The sequence below is a fragment of the Salvelinus fontinalis genome, chromosome 26, assembly GCF_029448725.1.
Source record: "Salvelinus fontinalis isolate EN_2023a chromosome 26, ASM2944872v1, whole genome shotgun sequence".
Taxonomy (NCBI): Eukaryota; Metazoa; Chordata; class Actinopteri; order Salmoniformes; family Salmonidae; genus Salvelinus; species Salvelinus fontinalis.
Window position 1 is genome coordinate 40172233 of NC_074690.1, and position 18929 is coordinate 40191161.

General features: G+C 43.5%; 1 protein-coding gene across 1 annotated transcript in view; it reads left to right on the top strand.

The window, feature by feature from the left end:
- LOC129824339 (protein unc-13 homolog A-like) overlaps positions 1-18929 on the top strand; it is an 88868-nt gene that overhangs the window by 37796 nt on the left and 32143 nt on the right. Inside the window, 7 exon segments of the mRNA XM_055883916.1 lie at positions 1625-1654; positions 8494-8698; positions 12169-13236; positions 14876-14978; positions 17145-17188; positions 17911-17989; positions 18557-18568. Coding sequence (XP_055739891.1) covers positions 1625-1654; positions 8494-8698; positions 12169-13236; positions 14876-14978; positions 17145-17188; positions 17911-17989; positions 18557-18568 — 1541 coding nt within the window.

Below are 18929 nucleotides of genomic sequence, written 5' to 3' on the forward strand. Positions count from 1 at the left end.
TGTGTGTATCCACATTGATCAAGTGAAACGTCAATATGAGTATTAGTTATACAGAGGCACTGGATGCAGAGTTTCTGATGGTGTCATAGTCTACTGGGCGTGGTGACACAGCTCTCGGGGGGGGGGGGGGGGGGGGGGCTATGGCTCTGCTTGTCTGCCCATGACTCGTCTTGGACAGACAAGCCCCACTGAGTCTTCCTACGCTGCGCACACACACAGAGCTCAGCAAACTAGCCTCCATGTTGGCATCAAAATATTCCATAACAATGCATTAGCCAAACGTTCCCTTGCAGCACACCATACAATAACAGTAGTAAGACAGTGTAAACCAGCCATCCCCAATAGGTGGCCTGTAATTTGTTCACCTACAATTTGTTCACCAAGAAAAGCTCAAATTGATTTTAATTTAGGCAATCTGTTCCCAAGTATTCCCACGCATAAATACAGTTGCGTATGTGATCGTATACCAATGAAATCAAGGTTAGAAATTATTCTGTTTTTGTCAAATACTATATATGTTTGTGATTCTTGCTGTCAATTTGCAGTGTATAAATGATTTATAACAATGTTCCGGCCCCCCGACCATCTGCTGAAGGAAAAGCCCACAGCTGAATGTAATTGGGGACCTCTGGTGTAAACGGTTCAATTAAGCCAGCAGCATACCACCCTGCATACCACTGCTGGTTTACTTCTGAAGCTAAGCAGGGTTGGTCCTGGTCAGTCCCTGGATGGGATACCAGATGCTGCTGGTAGTGGTGTTGGAGGGCCAGTAGGAGGCACTCTTTCCTCTGGTCTAAAAAATATCCCAATACCCAAGGGCAGTTATTGGGGACACTGCCCTGTGTAGGGTGCTGTCTTTTGGATGGGACGTTAAATGGGTGTCCTGACTCTCTGAGGTCATTAAAGATCCCATGGCACTTATTATAAGAGTAGAGGTGTTAACCCTGGTGTCCTGGCTAAATTCCCAATCTGGCCCTCAAAACATCACAGTCACCTAAGAATCTCCAGTTTACAGTTGGCTCATTCATCCCCCTTCTCTCCCCTGTAACTATTCCCCAGGTTGTTGCTGTAAATGAGAACGTGTTCTCAGTCAACTTACCTGGTAAAATAACGGATAAATTAAAAATTAAAGTGTTCTGAAAGCCATGAAATTATCATTATAAGGGCACAAGGCGAGACCCAGAATCAGACACGGGAGGCAGATGGTTTGAGTCTCTGATATTTATTATAATCCAAGGGGTAGGCAAGAGAGGGGTTGTGGACAGGCAAAATATCAAAACCAGGTCAGAGTCCAGGAGGTACAGAGTGGCAGGCAGGCTCAAGGTCAGGGCAGGCAGAATATTCAGGGTGGCGGGTTCAGAGTCCAGACAGGCAAGGGTCACAACCGGGAGGACTAGCAAAACAGAGAGAAGGAAAAAGCAGGAGAACAGAAAAAACCACGCTGGTTGACTTGACAAACAGACAAGCAGGGAACACAGGAATAAGTACCCAGGAACTAATGAGGAAAACAGATGGGTGGAGACAATCACAAAGACAGGTGAAACAGGTCAGGGTGTGACAATCATATTCCTAATGTTTCATAATTAAGACAGAATCCTTCTCAAAACCTTCTGTTTCTTTGTAGGTAACTGGAGTCTGTGGGGAGACCAACAAAGTGAGTACCCTTAATAAAGGGACATTTCACCATTTTTCAACTACATATTCATCATCTACAGCACCACACCAACATCAATATATGTGAAAATGGCACATCAACCAGGAAAGGCCTACTCACAATTAGTCATAATCACATGATGCACACTGATGTCATTGGAAACGCTTATCTTCCTCTATCTTTTTTACTACAAAACAAAAACGCACCATTTTCACATACAGTGAATTATGAAAGTATTCCGACCTCTTCCCTTTTTTCACATTTTGTTACTTTACAGGCTTATTCTAAAATTTAATAAATAAAAAATTTCTCATCAATCTACACACAATAACCCATAATGACAAAGCAAAAACAGTTTTTTAGAAATGTTTGCAAATTTGTAAAACCTTCAAAACAGAAATACCTTATTTACATAAGTATTCAGACCCTTTGCTATGAGACTTGAAATTGAGCTCCGGTGCATCCTGTTGCCATTGATTATCCTTGTCATGTTTCTACAACTTGATTGGAGTCCACGTGTGGTGAATTCAATTGATTTGACATGATTTGGAAAGGCACACACACCTGTCTATATAATGTTCCATAGTTGACAGTGCAAAACCAAGCCATGAGGTCGAAGGAATCGTCCTTAGAGCTCCGAGACAGGATTGTGCCCAGGCACCGATCTGGGGAAGGGTACCAGATCTGTGCAGCATTGAAGGTCCCCAAGAACACAGTGGCCTCCATTCTTAAATGGGATTTTGGACCGGGGGAGAAGGGCCTTGGTCAGGGAGGTGACCAAGAACCCGATGGTCACTCTGACAGAGCTCCAGAGTTCCTCTGTGGAGATGAGAGAACCTTCCAGAAGAACAACCATCTCTGCAGCACTCCACCAATCAAGCCTTTATGGTAGAGTGGCAAGACGGAAGCCACTCCTCAGTAAAAGGTACATGACCGCCTGCTTGGAGTTTGCCAAAAGGCACCTTAAGGACTCTGACCATGAGAAACAAGATTCTCTGGTCTGATGAAACCAAGATTGAAAACACTGGCCTGAATGCCAAACGTCACATCTGGAGGAAACCTGGCACCATCCCTACGGTGAAGCATGGTGGTGGCAGCAACATGCTGTGGGGATGTTTTTCAGTTGCAGGGAATGGGAGACTAGTCAGGATTGAGGGAAAGATGAATGGAGCGAAGTACAGAGAGATCCTTGATGAATATCTGCTCCAGAGCACTCAGGACCTCAGACTGGGGCGAAGGTTCACCTTCCAACAGGACAACGTCCCTAAGCACATAGTGAAGACAACGCAGGAGTGGCTTCGAGACAAGTCTCTGAATGTCCTTGAGTGCCACATGGGATTATGAAGAAATGATGAAAGAGAACTGGTATCCTGATTACATATACTGTGACTAAAATACCATATTGCAAAACTCTTCCAGAATAACCTCCAACCCACTCTCTTGTGTGGGAAAAGCTCAGTATGCCTCTTCTGTTAAAACAGAAAAATGAAGGATTAAAAACGCTGATAGCACTCTGGGTGACGTGGAGAGATGAGCTCTATAGGAGTTCTATGGTTGGAGTTAAGATGGTCCACATTAGCTGGGATAGCCCCTGTGCTGAGTGGGCACTGTGAATGAGTGGTTTCTGCAAGTCATGCTTCTGCAACATTTTAAAAAGATATTCCTCTGTGGTACAATAAACTAATGAAGTTCTCTTTTCAATCTTCGGTCCACTTAGTGTCAATGGTTCTTTAAAGCTGGGTTCACACAGACCATGTGGCATAATTGAGACTCATCTCAACAGACAGACATCTTTGATGTTAAATATGGACCTTCTTGATGTCTGGGTGCGTGACACGAGCCCTGATATTCTGGTTCTCACAGAGACCTGGCTCAGTTGTTAGATTATGGATAAGGACCTTGAAATAACTGATTACAACATTTTCAGGTGTGATAGATGGAAAAAAGGGGAAGGGGTGGCTATATATGTGAAATCAACACAGAATATTTGTCTTGACTTTAACCTGACTCAACCAATTTCCAAACCCACCTGGATTTTTGCACAAATTGCAAAATTCATATGATTTTATACAAATTGCTAAATGTGTAACATGTCACATGAAAAGGATGACGTAGTACACAATTGGAGGACATAGTACACAAAAAACGGGGACCACCTTTTACTCGTGAGCACCACTTTCAAAACTCCTGGCTGAAATGATACAAAAGTTTAAGAATGCATCTTTAATGTAAGACACCTATCAAATTCCTCACTCCTTGATCCAGGTATTTTTCTGCCATTGTAATTCTTTGGAGTTGGTCAGCTAAGCATTTTTTCAGGTTCCCTAAAAATGTGTAAAAAATATATGTATATAATTTTGGGATGGAAAAACGCTTTCAGTGTAAACTTAAACGACTTAAAACCAGATATAAAGTACAGTTGAAGTTGGAAGTTTTTACGTACACCTTTGCCAAATACATTTGAACTCAGTTTTTCAAAATTCCTGACATTTAATCCTAATAAAAATTCCCTGTCTTAGGTCAGTTAGGATCACCACTTTATTTTAAGAATGTGTAATGTCAGAATAATAGTAGAGTGATTTATTTCAACCTATTTTTTTCATCACATTCTCAGTGGTTCAGAAGTTTACATACACTCAATTAGTATTTGGTAGCATTGCCTTTAAATTGTTTAACTTGGTTTCAGATAGCCTTCCACAAGCTTCCCACAATAAGTCGGGTGAATTTTGGCCCATTCCTCCTCACAGAGCTGGTGTAACTGAGCCAGGTTTGTAGGCCTCCTTGCTCAGTGCACCAGTCCCTCCTGCAGCAAAGCACCTCCACAACATAATGCTGCCACCCCCGTGCTTCACGGTTAGGATGCTGTTCTTCAGCTTGCAGGCATCTCCCCCCTTTCCTCCAAACATAACGATGGTCATTATTGCCAAACAGTTCTATATTTGTTTCATCAGACCAGAGGACATTTCTCCAAAACGTACGATCTTTGTCCCCATGTGCAGTTGCAAACCGTAGTCTGGCTTTTTATGGCGGTTTTTGAGCAGTGGCTTCTTCCTTGCTGAGTGGACTTTCAGGTTATTTCGATATAGGACTCGTTTTACTGTGGATATAGATATTTTTGTACATGTTTCCTCCAGCATCTTCACATGTCAAGCAAAGAGGCACTGAGTTTGAAGGTAGGCCTTGAAATACATCCACAGGTACACCTCCAATTGACTCAAATGATGTCAACTATCAGAATCTTCTAAAGCCATGGCATCATTTTCTGGAATTTTCCAAGCTGTTGAAAGGCACAGTCAACTTAGTGTATGTTAACTTCTGACCCACTGGAATTGAGATACAGTGAAATAATCTGTCTGTAAACATTACTTGTGTCATGCACAAAGTAGGTGTCCTAACCGACTTGCCAAAACAAACTATAGTTAGTGTGGTTGAAAAACGAGTTTTAATGACTCCAACATAAGTGTATGTAAACTTCAACTGTATATAATATAATCTTTGAGAATTAACAATCATCAAAATAAAACGGTCAGGGAGAATTGAAATTCCCAAAACAGTGAATTTAGCAGTATGGCTTTTGTTATTATGTTTGCGCAAAATAATGCAGCATTAGCCATGGCAAAATGTCATAGAAAAAGTTTAACATTTTCTCTCAGCTCCATGGCAAAATGTATAGAATAATAGGAAATTTGCTTTAAAACTGCAAAAGTTTCTCTCAGCTCCATGGAGAAATTTGTATAATTGCAGGAAATAAGGCTTTAAAATGCAACAACAAAAATTCTCTACAATTTAGCCATGCCGATGGCCCAATCATGGCCATTGCCTAAACCCCTTTTTGATCCAGAAAAAAACCCTGTGATCTTATTCTGAGAAACTGCACAAGTACTTGTCAAATGGTGTCTTTGCTAATGCAATTAACGATCACTCTCCTATTGCCTGTATTAGAGATACAAAGCAGAAAAATACGGATCCTCGTGTAATTATGAAAATACATATGAAAATTGTCTTTCCCCAATGGTAGAGTATTGCTCTGAGCTTTCCTTTGTCAGTTGCATACCTGACCCTGAATTAACCTTGGAATTCTTGTCATTTATCTTTGTCTCTCTGGCGGATAGACATGCCCCCTTTAAATGCCTTGGAGTTAAAAAAAGGAAGAAATCCTTTGTTCTCTTCAAAGCTTTCTGACTTCATTATAATGAGAAATCAGGCCTGGGCTAGAAAAACTGACTCGATATCTGACTGTCAGCTTCTCAGGCAAATGAGAAATAAATGCACTTCCTCAATTAAGAAAGCGAAGTCGAGCTACTTTCTAAATTCTATTTCAGACACTGCTAACGATCCAGCTACATTTAGGGAAATAGTTAATGCACTGAAGGGTGGAAATTCCACCTATCTCCTACCTAATCAAGTTCTTTCTGGCACTGGCATCATTACTGAACAAAGTTAGATAAGTGATACATTTAATTAGCATTTTATCTCTGCAGGATTCTTATTTGAAAGAAATAGTGGTTTAACTGACCCTTTAGTTAGTTTAGTTTAGTCAGACCGCTGTCTTCCCCTCTCCCAACCATTAGTTGGCTTAATGGAAACCCTGTCAACTACAATACAATCATTTCATACATTTTCTGTTTTTGATGTACTAAACGCCTTGCTAAATTTGATGTAAAAGAAATCCATTGGGGATGATTCGCTTGGCAACTTCTTAGTGCAGCTTTCTGCTCCTCTTATTGCGCAATCATTGACACATTTTCTACTTGATGATTGTCTCTGGTGCTATCCCTAAGGTCTAGAAAGTGGCCCATGTTCATCCCCTTTACAAGGTGGTGACCCTTGTGACCTTAATAAGTATTGCCCTATTTGTAAACTTTCTTGCCTAGCTAACATGTTTGAATTCTTGATACAGTATTTCTAAACTTCCAAATCTATTCTAAATGTACATCAGGGGAACTTCAGACCAGGGCATAGTACCATCACAGCAGCATCACTGGTTTTACATGATGTCGTACATTGTTTGGCTAGGAAGAAACACTGTGCTGCTGTATTCATTGACTGGTCTAAAGCATTCAAAACTGTCATCCACTCTTTACTAATTCAAACGTTGTCTGTAATTGGCCTGGATCAGGCATCATGTAACGGTTTAAACACTACCTGACAAACAGGACACTGTGTATTTTTTGATGGTGTTAAACCAAGTTTCCTTGATATTACGAAAGATGTCCCACAGGTATATTTTAGGTCCTCTACTTTTTACTGTCAATATAAATAATATTGGTCAATCTGCAACAAAAAAAATAACATACACTTGTATGTAGATGACACTGTTGTGCTATTGCCCGCGAGGTTTCCCGGGCTTTTTCCGAGCTGCAATCTGCCTATTGTTGCTTTGCAGAAAGCCTTTGTTAAACTGAAATGGGTACTTAATACAGGTAAAACAAAGTACATGATGTATTCCAATTCACTCAAAAATATATCTGAGGTTTTACGTATATGTACATTGTATGGTGCACACATTGATCATGTCTCCTCTTATAAATATCTGGGCATCTGGATTGATGAAAAGTGATCTTTTTAAAAGCATATGGATGAGTTAGTTAAGCAGTTGAGAATAAAAATAGGCTTCTTTTCTAGAACTAGATCATGCCTATCCCTGAACAGCCGAAATCAGATAATTCAGTCAACTTTCCTGCCAGTGCTAGACTACGGTGACACAATATATATGAATGCAGCTGCCACTACACTGAAACAATAAGAGACAGTTTACCACAGCCCACTTCGCTTTATTACGGGCCACAGGTTCAGTACACATTATCGCATCCTATATCAGAAAGTAGGCTGGCCCTGTTAAGTCTCGTAGATCGATACACTGCTCCATTTTTGTTTATAAAGCCCTCTTGCATAAACTTCCGACATACCTTCTTTGTTCAATTACAGACATATGAGTCATCAGAACACAGGGATGGCTAACTCTAGAGATCCCATTGATCTCTACGGAGTTAGGTAAATCTGCATTCAGTTTTTTTTTGCGCCCCGTGCATGGAATGATCTGCAGAGCTCTCTGCACCTTGATTCTCTTTTAACTCTAGGCCAGTTCAAGTTGTTGATGGAGAACATCCATCTTGAGGAATGTGATTGCTTAAATTTCTTGTAAATATTGCATGTTTTTTGTTACTTTTGTTTTTGTAAATGTTGTATAATTTATGTACATACACGGCTCCCTTGCAAAAGAGGCCTTGGTCTAAATGGGATTTCCCTGTTAAAATGAAGGTTAAATAAATCAAATCTGGATTCCAACAGTCTGGCAGTATGACCGCGGCAAGATTTTGTCAGATTCCTATGTGAACAGGTTCCAATGTTTTAAAATCTGAACACAACAGACAAAATCTGAACCAGACAAAAAAGCTGAGTCTAGACTGTCCGTGTGAACGACAGTCCCGGATCTCCACAATGTAAATGTAGCTTTAGTCTCACCCACTCTCTCCTATACCCACTCTCTCCTATACCCACTCTCTCCTATACCCACTCTCTCCTATACCCACTCTCTCCTATACCCACTCTCTCCTATACCCACTCTCCTATACCCACTCTCTCAGGAGGGACAGCTTCACTTTCACTTTCAGGTCTAAGGTAGTCCCTGATTAGAGGGAGAGAATAGAAAGAATCAGTGTTGCAGACCTCCATTCTGTTCATTGACCAGTTATTCTCATATGTCTGGTTCCTCTCAAGGTTTCTTCCTGCCCCAAGGGAGTTGTCCCTCCCTCCCTTGTCCCTGTTCCTCTAGGATAATCAGGGCCCTGATTTAATTGAACAATAATCGATTGAATGTGTTCCCCCCTCCCCTCCAGATGAGGACCCAGACAGTGCTGTGGATGACAGAGACAGTGACTATCGCAGTGAGACCAGTAACGGCATTCCTCCTCCTTACTACACCACGTCCCAGCCCAATGCCTCCGTCCACCAGTACCCCATCAGAGACCAGCAGAACCGCCCCTCCTCCTACCCCACCTCTAACAGCTGTAACCCCCTCGACTACCACCAGAGGGCCATCAGGTGTGTGTTATCCTACTCCCCTCTATTTGTTTGCTGCCTGATCTCCTGCTCCAGCTCAGTGCTTGCCTTGCGGGCCTGTTCCTCTCGGGCTGAGGAAAAGACACACTCCCCTGCCTAGGTTCCCTGACTTGGTTCCCTGACTGAGTTCCCTGTCCTGTCTCTCTCTCTCTTGCTGCTTCTTCATGCATTATTCAACAAACAATCTCATGGTCAATAGTGTGTGTGCGTGTGTGTGTGTTTGTGTGTGTGTGGCCAGCCATGTCCGAAATGTGGCTTGCCTACTACTTTCCTAAACTAAATACTGTGTACTAATCGTACTACATACTATTTAGAACGTACTGTTTAGTACAAACGTAGGCAGTAAGCAACAAATATCAACATACTAATTTTCGCCTTCTCAGTATGGAGTAGTATGACATCGTGGCATTTAAAGCATACACATAATATAGTTCACGAAAGTTTAACTTCATCCAGTTAGCGTAACATCATTCACATTGTTTCCTATTCTACGTGCATAGTGCGAATGAATACAAACAAATCATCATCACCATAGCATATTTTTTCTTCTGCTCTTTCCAATTAGCCATGTGAGGAATGGCATTCACTTATTTATCTTATAGCCTATAAGCACGGAACAATAATATACATTCCTCAGGCTTGCTGTTTAACCTATGGGCTCACTTTTGCAATTATCACATTCCTCCCTCTCAACCAATGGGCGTAAATCTTTGGATATATTTATATGTCAACTTACCCTCGTTCTCTCAATTGCTGTTTTCGCCAACCATCCACCTCCCCAATAGCTATAATAACTTTAGGGCCCGTTATTTTGGAGGTTTTGATGTGAACACACCAGCCAGCTGGTCTGCGCATGCTCTGAGGACGCGGCTAGAGATGTTGTCTGTGCCAGCAGCCTTGTGAGGGTTAACACTTTTAAATGTCTTACTCACGTCAGCCGCAGAGAAGGAGATGGGGGGCCCGCAGTCCTTGTTAGCGGGCTGCATCGGTGGCACTGTATTATCATCAAAACGGGCAAAGAAGGTGTTTAGTTTGTCTGGAAGCAAGACTTCGGTATCCGTGACGTGGCTAGTTTTCTTTTTGTAGTCCGTAATTGCCTGTAGACCCTGCCACATACGTCTCGTGTCTGAGCCGTTGAATTGCGACTTCCCTTTTTTCCCTATACCAACATTTTGCTTGTTTGATTGCCTTGCGGAGGGAATAACTACACCGTTTATATTCGGCCATATTCCCAGTCCTCTTTCAATGGTTAAATGCGGTTTTTCAGTTTTGCTCGAATGCCGCCATCCATCCATGGTTTTTTGTTAGGGTAGGTTTTAATAGTCACAGTGGGTACAACATCTCCAATGCACTTCCTTATTAACTCACTGAGTCAGCGTATAGATCAAGGTTATTGTCTGAGGCTGCCCAGAACATTTCCCAGTCCGCGTGATCAAAACAATCTTGAAGCATGGATTCCGATTGGTCAGACCAGCGTTGAATGGTTCTAGTCACGGGTAGATCCTGTTTGAGTTTCTGCCTATAGGACGGTAGGAGCAAGATGGAGTCGTGGTCCGATTTTCCGCATCGTGGAAAGAGTAGCAGTGGTCCAGTGTATTGCCTGCACGAGGTGTGTTGGTTCATTGTTCTGTTGAAAAACAAGTGATAGTCCCACTAAGCACAAACCAGATGGGATGGCGTATCGCTGCAGAATGCTGCAGTAGCCATGCTGGTTAAGTGTGCCTTGAATTCTAAATAAATCAGTGTCACCAGCAAAGCATCCCCACACCATCACACCACCTCCTCCATGCTTCACGGTGCGAACCATACATGCAGAGATCATCCGTTCACCTACTCTGCGTTTCACAAAGACACAGCGGTTGGAATAAAAAATCTCAAATTTGGACTCAACAGACCAAAGGACAGATTTCTAATCCTTTCTAATCCTGTCCATTGCTCGTGACTCTTGGCGCAAGCAAGTCTTCTTCTTCTTATTGGTGTCCTTTTAGTAGTGGTTTCTTTGCAGCAATTCAACCATGAAGGCCTGAGTCAAATAGTCTCCTCTGAACAGTTGATGTTGAGATGTGTCTGTTACTTGAACTCTGTGAAACATTTATTTGGACTGCAATTTCTGAGGCTGGTAACTCTAATGAACATTTCCTGTGCAGCAGAGGTAACTCTGCTAACTGGGTCTTCCTTTCTTGTGGTGGTCCTCATGAGAGACAGTTTCATCATAGCGCTTGATGGTTTTGCGACTGCACTTCAAAACACTATCAAAGTTCTTGAAATTTTCCGGATTGACTGACCTTCATGTCTTAAAGTAATGATGGGCTGTTTCTCTTTTGCTTATTTGAGCTGTTCTTGCCATAATATGGACTTGGTCTTTTACCAAATAGAGGTGGATACTTTGAAGAATCTCAAATATAAAGTATATTTTGATTTGTTTAACACTTTTTTGGTTTCTACATGATTCCATATGTGTTGTTTCATAGTTTTGATGTCTTCACTGTTATTCTACAATAGTAAAAATAAAGAAAAACCCTTGAATGAGTAGGTGTGTCCAAACTTTTGACTGGTACTTTACATTGAATTTCTGTACAACAACTCGACGACGAAGTTGGCTCTCTTACAGTGGAGGTCAATTGGAAAGAATGTTTGTTTTCCCAAAATCTTGGGAGAGGAGAATTCCTTATTTTTACGTGAATATTGACTCGGAGTGTAGGGCTACCTGCCATCACATCTGGCTCCATGGATCTTCCCTCGGAGACGAGGCCATTCCCCAAACTATTTAATAAAATGTCATATTGCATTCTGTCTTTGTTGTTCATTCAGTCAACCCTGTATTGGATTGAACTATAAAACGTTCTATTTTCGGATACCCAAAAAGCCTACTATTTAAAATGCAAGTATGGGTATTCGGACATGGCCAGTGAGTGTTTATGAGTGTGTCTGTATCCTTTCCTTTACATTTCTCTCTTCTCTGCTCACCCCCTCTCTTGCACCTTCTCCCTCTCTCTCTCCCTCTCAATATTTTTTTAATAGCTTAATTTAACATGGAGTGTACTGTAAATACTCCTGTGTTTGTTTCCTGTGAGGATGCTTGTTCTTTTTAATTTGTTAGCTTTCTGGAGGCCCCTCACCATTCTGCTCTATTTATTTATTTCTCTCTCTATTTCCCTTATTTTATTTATCTCTCTGTCTGATACTGCTGTTGCAATTAACTCTCATTGATTAACCATCAGTTTTACCTTCACGGTCAGGCGTTATAGCAGAGCGTTTTACTATTGCTCAGGGATGGAAAGTCTCTCCATGTTGGTTACTGCTTCTTCTTATTTTTTCCTTCCTTCCCTTTCCGTGTTCCTCCACCCTGTCTCTCATCCTCTCTCCACATTCTCACTTCCATCCCTTCTCGCTTCTCTCTCTCTCCCCCCATTTATCTTCGTTTCCCTGTCTTGCTCCCCCTTCCTCTCCAGTCCGACGGGAAGCTATGTGTCGTCGGCAGAGTTGAGTCACTGCAGCAGCCAGCTGAGTGAGGAGGAGTACGAGCCGGAATACAGAGAGAGAGACCCTTATGATGAGAATGACTCCTACCACTCCTGCCACTCCTCTGTCAGCTACAGCAAAGGTTCTCCCGACTGGGACCCCGATGAGATCCAGGGGGCGTACAGCGACGAGCGGGGCTATAGTAAGGACGGGGGCGAGTAGGGGGCCGTCTATGAGGAGGATGACAGGGGTCTGTATGAGGAAGAGGTGGCGTATGAAGGAGAGGAGGGGCACATATATGACGATGAGGATTACCTTCTGGATGGGGCCCTCAGTGAGGATATAGAGGTCCCGTACACCCCTACCCCCACCAGCACGGCACCCCTCACACTGGACGTCCCAGGTGCTTCTAGACCCCCCCTGCAGAAACAGCCCTCTCTGCATCAACAGCAGGCTCCACCCAGCCAACCGCCCAGCCATGCCTCAAATCAGGCCCACCCTCCGGGCATGGCTCCAGGAGGACAGCCCTCGGGACAGCCCCCCACCCAGGCCCCTCAAGCCCAGTCTCATCCCCAGCCAGCTCCTGCCCCAACCCAGTCCTTCTTCTCCATGGCCAAACCCTTCTCAGCAGCAGTAACAGGCCTGGCCTCCTCTTTCCTGTCTTCTGGAGTCCCTACTGCCCAACCTGCTCAGGCTCACCTCCCAGCTTCACAACCCCAGCCCCAGTCTGCCTCCTGCATCCCCCCATCTCACCCCGCCACTGCCTCCCATGGGCCCCAGTCCACAACCACTGGCCCCCCCTCTCAGCTGACCTCCTCCACTGCCTCTCCCTCTCAGGCCCAGCCCCTTGCCCCTACAACCACCCAATCAGAGGGCCCTGATGCCGAACCCCCCTTGCCGGAGGACCAACTCCTCCTAGAGGAAGACAAACCCCTTCCCCCCAAAATTAGGACCCCCACCCCGACAGAGGAGGAGCACCCTATGGAAGATGAGGACCAACGGTATGACGAGAGTCGCCCCCCCACCCCCGTAGAGGAGGAGGAGCCCCTCCCAGAGAGGTAAACCCCCATCTCAAATCTTTTTCTGTTCTCCATGCGCAGAAGGGGCTTTGTTTATTGGGCCACCATATTGGGTGGACTGTGAAAAAGCACATAGGGGTGCGTCTGAAATGGCCCCCTATTCCCTTCCAGTGCACTACTTTTGACCAGGGACGTTTTGACGAAGTGTCTTGATTAACCCCACAAAACCCCCCTCCTTCCCCCTTAAAAACACATTTAAAAAAAAAACTTGCCTTTCCTGAAATAACACTTGCGCTTGTCTTTTCCTACTAGCACTGACTGCTGATAGCTACTTTATTGAGGATAAAATGTACTTACTCTGACTGTGAGATGTGGTTGTCTCACCTAACTACACTACATAACTAAAAGTATGTGGACACCTGCTCTTCAAACATGTCATTCCAAAATCATAGGTATTAATATGGAGTTGGTCCCCCCCTTTGCTGCTATAACAGCCTCCACTCTTTTGGGAAGGCTTTCTACTAGATGTTGGAACATTGCTGCGGTATTAGTGAGGTCAGGCACTGATGTTCGGTGATTAGGCCTGGCTCGCAGTCGGCATTCCAATTAATCCCAAAGGTGTTCGATGGGGTTGAGGTCAGGGCTCTGTGCAGGCCAGTCATGTTCTTCCACACCGATCTTGAAAAACCATTTATGTATGGACCTCGCTTTGTGCATGAGGGCATTGTCATGCTGAAACAGGAAGGGCCTTCCCAAACTGTTGCCACAAAGTTGGAAGCACAGAATCATCTAGAATGTCATTGTAGCGTTAAGATTTCCCTTCACTGGAACTAAGAGGCCTGAACCATGAAAAACAGCCCCAGACCATTATTCCTCCTCCACCAAACTTTACAGTTGGCACTATGCATTCGGGCAGATAGCATTCTCCTGATATCCGGCAATACCAGATTCGTTCGTCGGACTGCCAGATGATGAAGCGTGATTAATCACTCCACTGCTCCAGAGTCCAATGGCGGCGGGCGTTACACCACTCCAGCCGACTCTTGGCATTGCGCATGGTGATCTTAGGCTTGTGTGCGGCTGATCGGCCATGGAAACCCATTTCATGAAGCTCCCGACAAACAGTTATTGTGCAGACGTTGCTCCCATTGGCAGTTTGGAACTTGGTAGTGAGTGTTGCACCCAAGGACAGACGATTTTTACGCCCTACGCGCTACAGCACTCGGCGTTTCCATTCTGTGAGTTTGTGTGGCCTACCACTTTGCGGCTGAGCCGTTGTTGCTCCTAGACGTTTCCCTTCACAATAACAGCAATTACAGTTGACTGGGTCAGCTCTATCAGTGCAGAAATGTGACAAACTGACTTGTTGGATAGGTGGTATCCTATGATGATGCCACATTGAAAGTCACTGAGCTCTTCAGTAAGGCTCTGCCAATGTTTGTCTATGGAGATTGCTTGGCTGTGTGCTCGATTTTACACACCTGTCAACAACAGTGTGGCTGAAAGAGCCAAATCCACTAACTTTATGGGATGTCCACGTACATTTGTATATATAGTGTACCTGAATAAAATGTAGCGAAATGTACAAATGTTCAAAAGTAATGCACTATATAGGGGCAAGGGGGCAATTTCGGCCCCAGATATAGAGTTGTTCTCAGACCTGCTCTTATCCTTGTAGTCCTCCTGTAGATGAGGAGCCCAAGGAGCCGGTGGACCCGTCCGTAAGGGCTAGGGAGAACTGGCGACGAATCATCGACAAGGTCCAACAGCAGCTTCAAGAGGTAAGGTATCACACTCAAACCTTGTTCCCATGTCCCAGTCCTATACTACTGTCCCTACGCCTGATCCAGCCCCAGTCATATCCACATCCCTAAGCCTAAGCCTAACCTCAACTTCAACCCCAGCCCTATCCACGGTCCTCTTGTCCTATCCCCCAGCCCCATCCCCTAACCCTTGCCTAACACGCCAGCCCTAAATTCAGCCCCGGCCCTATCTAGTCTACCAACCCACTCCTACCAGCCTTGTTTCCAGCCCCAGTCCCATCCAACGCGCTTCATCCAGGTGTGGAGAAGAAGAGAGGAGACAGTAGCAGAAACATCCTAAAAGTCTCTAAGTACTTTCTGCACAGCTTTGAAAAATGAATGTGATATGCATTATTTACTCCAAACGCGAGAGTGAATGGGTTCCCGAGAGTATTTTGAAAGTACATTTAGATACCGCAGTGCAGACCTAATGTCTCTCACAGCATGCAATCAATATTTTAAATGATCTGAAAATACATTTTCTATAGATGGTGGTGCACATTTTCCCTTAGTATGGAAAAGAACTCAGTCAACTCTCTTTCAGTCTCACGGGACTGCTAAAACATTTGATTTGAACGTTTCGTTTGATTGATTTATCAGTTTGCTCACATTTATTCACATATCATTTTGCTAATCATTCTGTTTTAATTGAATGAATAAACACTTGCTTTGATGTTTTATGTGGGTTTTGTCACTTTGCTTTCCCCCCCCTTTTTCGTTTGTCCCACTACTTTGTTTTCTTTCCAGTTTCATGTCATTGCCATAGCGATACTCACATGCACTCTGGTCGGCCATGATTGGAGCAGATTGACAGGTGGGTACAATGATTGGTTGCGCAAGAGAATGGTGGACTTGTTGGCCAATGATTTTTCGTTAATGTCCTGCGGTGCACACATACATTTTCACTTCAATCTTCAATTTCACTTCGTAACAACTATGCTGTCTTGTACAATGTTTAATTTGTTTGAATTTCATGGTTTGAATACTCTGCACATTCATTATTATGATTTTATAACTGTAACAATCTCTCAACAATCTCCAAGCTCGTAGGCGTTAACTACAGTCAGGTGAACTTGGCAAGAAACTTTTCCATCAATACCTTTTGTAGTGAACGCTTGCAAAATCAATCAATAACATTGAACTTTTTTATACCCGTTTGTTTTTAAGCAGTATGCAGTTGGAATTAATTTTCCTTTCAGTATTTATTCATTATATTTTTTCTTCAAATCTATGGGTTTAAAGAAGGGCCTGTGCAGATTCAATCTGGCTTTCAATAAAACCAGACAAACAGCGTGAGGATGTGGGAGGCAGAATCCCAAGGTTGAATGAGTAACAACTCTCTCTTTCTCTATGGTATTTCTCTGACCCTGAGCTGGAGGATGGGAGTCTGAGTGTGTGACGAGGGAAAAGTACATTTGATTGCTGTGATGGTCTGTTCGGTTAATGCTACAGTCTGGAACTGGTAGATCTGTGTTTTGACTTTTGAATTAGTGATGTATAGCCGTTGATCCTTGAAGTATATAGCTGGGGGGGTTTTCAGAATCATAGACTGTCGCTTTAATAACACACATAGATCTATGGCAGAGCTGCTCAATTCCAGGCCTTGAGGGACAAAGAAAGGCTGGTTTTCTTTTCTCCTTTGTGGTTGATTGATCAATTTATGTCATTGATTGGACAGAGTTCACTCACCTGGAGTTCTGAGTTCTGAATGGGTTTTTTAGTAGAAGGTCTCTATAGAAGTGATTTCACAGTTTATTAGGTCTAATTTAGCTCTATGACAGAAGGAAAGAGCTGGAGAGAGTGGGAGGGAGAGAGAAAGATAAGGATGGAGAAAAAGAAAGACATTGAGAGAGGAAGATGAATAGATAGTGCAGCTTTGAGAATGTTGTCGGAGGTAGTCATCAGTGGTGGAGATGGTCTTGATTTCTCTGTTAGGGGGCTCGGGGGCATCTTCCCCCACAAAACAAAATCGAATTTACCAGCTAAATGCTGTCCTCTGGTGCACTCTGGACATGCTCTGCATATGGAGGAAATTGATATCAAACGTTTAGTGAAAGATTTTCATCACCCAAATATAACTGTACTCTTCCCTCCCTCCCTACTCCCGGTCTTCTTTCCCTCTCCCTCTTCCCCCTCTTTCTCCAGGCACGAGGAGAGTCATCCAATTCCTTGTGGTTTGGTAAAGGAGGGTGAGTTACCCATCACTGCTCAAAATAAAAGATCACATACAGTAACTACCACTCTACCACGGCAGCTCAGTGCAGTTACCTTAATGAGATTTACATACTTACAGTAAATGCTATACTAACTAGCGTAGTACAACGATCAATAAATAAATGATTGCCACTATTGTGAGTATGTAATACTGTAAAGTGTACATTTTCAGATATTCCTCTTAAAATAGAGGATAGTTTCATCCACTGGCTCTAGTCCAGTGTGTATTGAACGATGGGCTGGGTGCCCTGAGTGGACTGGCAGCTCATTTGTAAATGGCAGACCTTATTTTAGAGTGTGACCGCGGCTGCATTGAAAGTAACCAGCCCAATATATGCACGCTCAGTTAGCCAAATACACATCTGGCTGCTCATTCATTCAGGTGGAGTATTTCTTGCATATAGACATTTGGGACTCCTTGGTCACCTTGGTTTCACTGTTCAAATGTGTATGGCCAGGAAGTGACCACCCTCTCAAGGGCTTCATGTATAGAATAGGATCATTATTAGATGAGTCATACATTATCGTCCTGTTTTAAAAGTAAATAGCAATAATAAAAAAACATCTGGTGCACCTTATCATCATTTCACTTCAACAAAATCGTCTAAACTTATCCGTAGCAGCGGATATAGGTCTGAGGGGTATACAGTATATTTGTTGGCTGGTGTATAACAGTAGGGTTGTTTTACCTGCTCAGGGTAGGAGAGGTTCTGTACAGCATCGACAGCATGCCTGACCTACGCAAGAAGAAAGGCCCCACCCTGGTCAGAGACCTCGTAAGAGACCACACACACCACATCAACTTTACCTTGGCATATGCCACCCCGCCTCCCCCTTTTGGAATCATTACTGCCATTATTGGCCTCTCTGTCTGTTCAGTTTCCTCTGCAGCACTCTGGGGACCTAGCTCCCTCCCACAGACATCACACACAATGTCCTGGGAAATTGTGAAACCATGGCACAAAATGAGGGATTACCATTTTGCAGGGGATGGTGTGACAGGAAGTCTATAGCCATGACTCTAACTGTGGCATCCTCCGCCTGAGTCATATAGCTGTCAGGCAGCGAATAAGATGCCTACGTACATAAAAGGAGGAAGAGGGCAGAATATATTAAAAGCTATAAGCTGTTTAACACACACAATACAGACACACACACTCATTTACATACACACCCTCTGCCTCCTTCCCCTTTCTTATACATTGTATATCAACATCTATCACATGCCACTCAACGAGACATGAGTATAAATCAATATGCTGTATACAATTCTGATATGGTGTTTGTTTGCTGACATGTGTTCCCTCTCCCCTTTCCCTTGCCTCTCTACTTCTGTCTCGCAGTTACAGGCCATGGTGAGTACCTGTACCAACACATATACAGTACCACTCAAAAACCCTTGTAAACATAATAGCCATACTTTAATTACACTATATATACAAAAGTAGGTGGACACCCTTTCAAAAGAGTGGATTTTGCTATTTCAGCCACACCCGTTGCTGACAGGTGTATAAAATTGGGCAACGCCGCCATGCAATCTCCATAGACAAACTTTGGCCGTAAAATGGCCTTACTGAAGAGCTCAGTGACTTTCAAAGTGGCACCATCATAGGATACCACCTTTCAAACAAGTCAGTTTGTCAAATTTCTGCCCTGCTAGAGCTGCACCAGTCAACTTTAAGTGATGTTATTGTGAAGTGGAAACGTCTAGGAGCA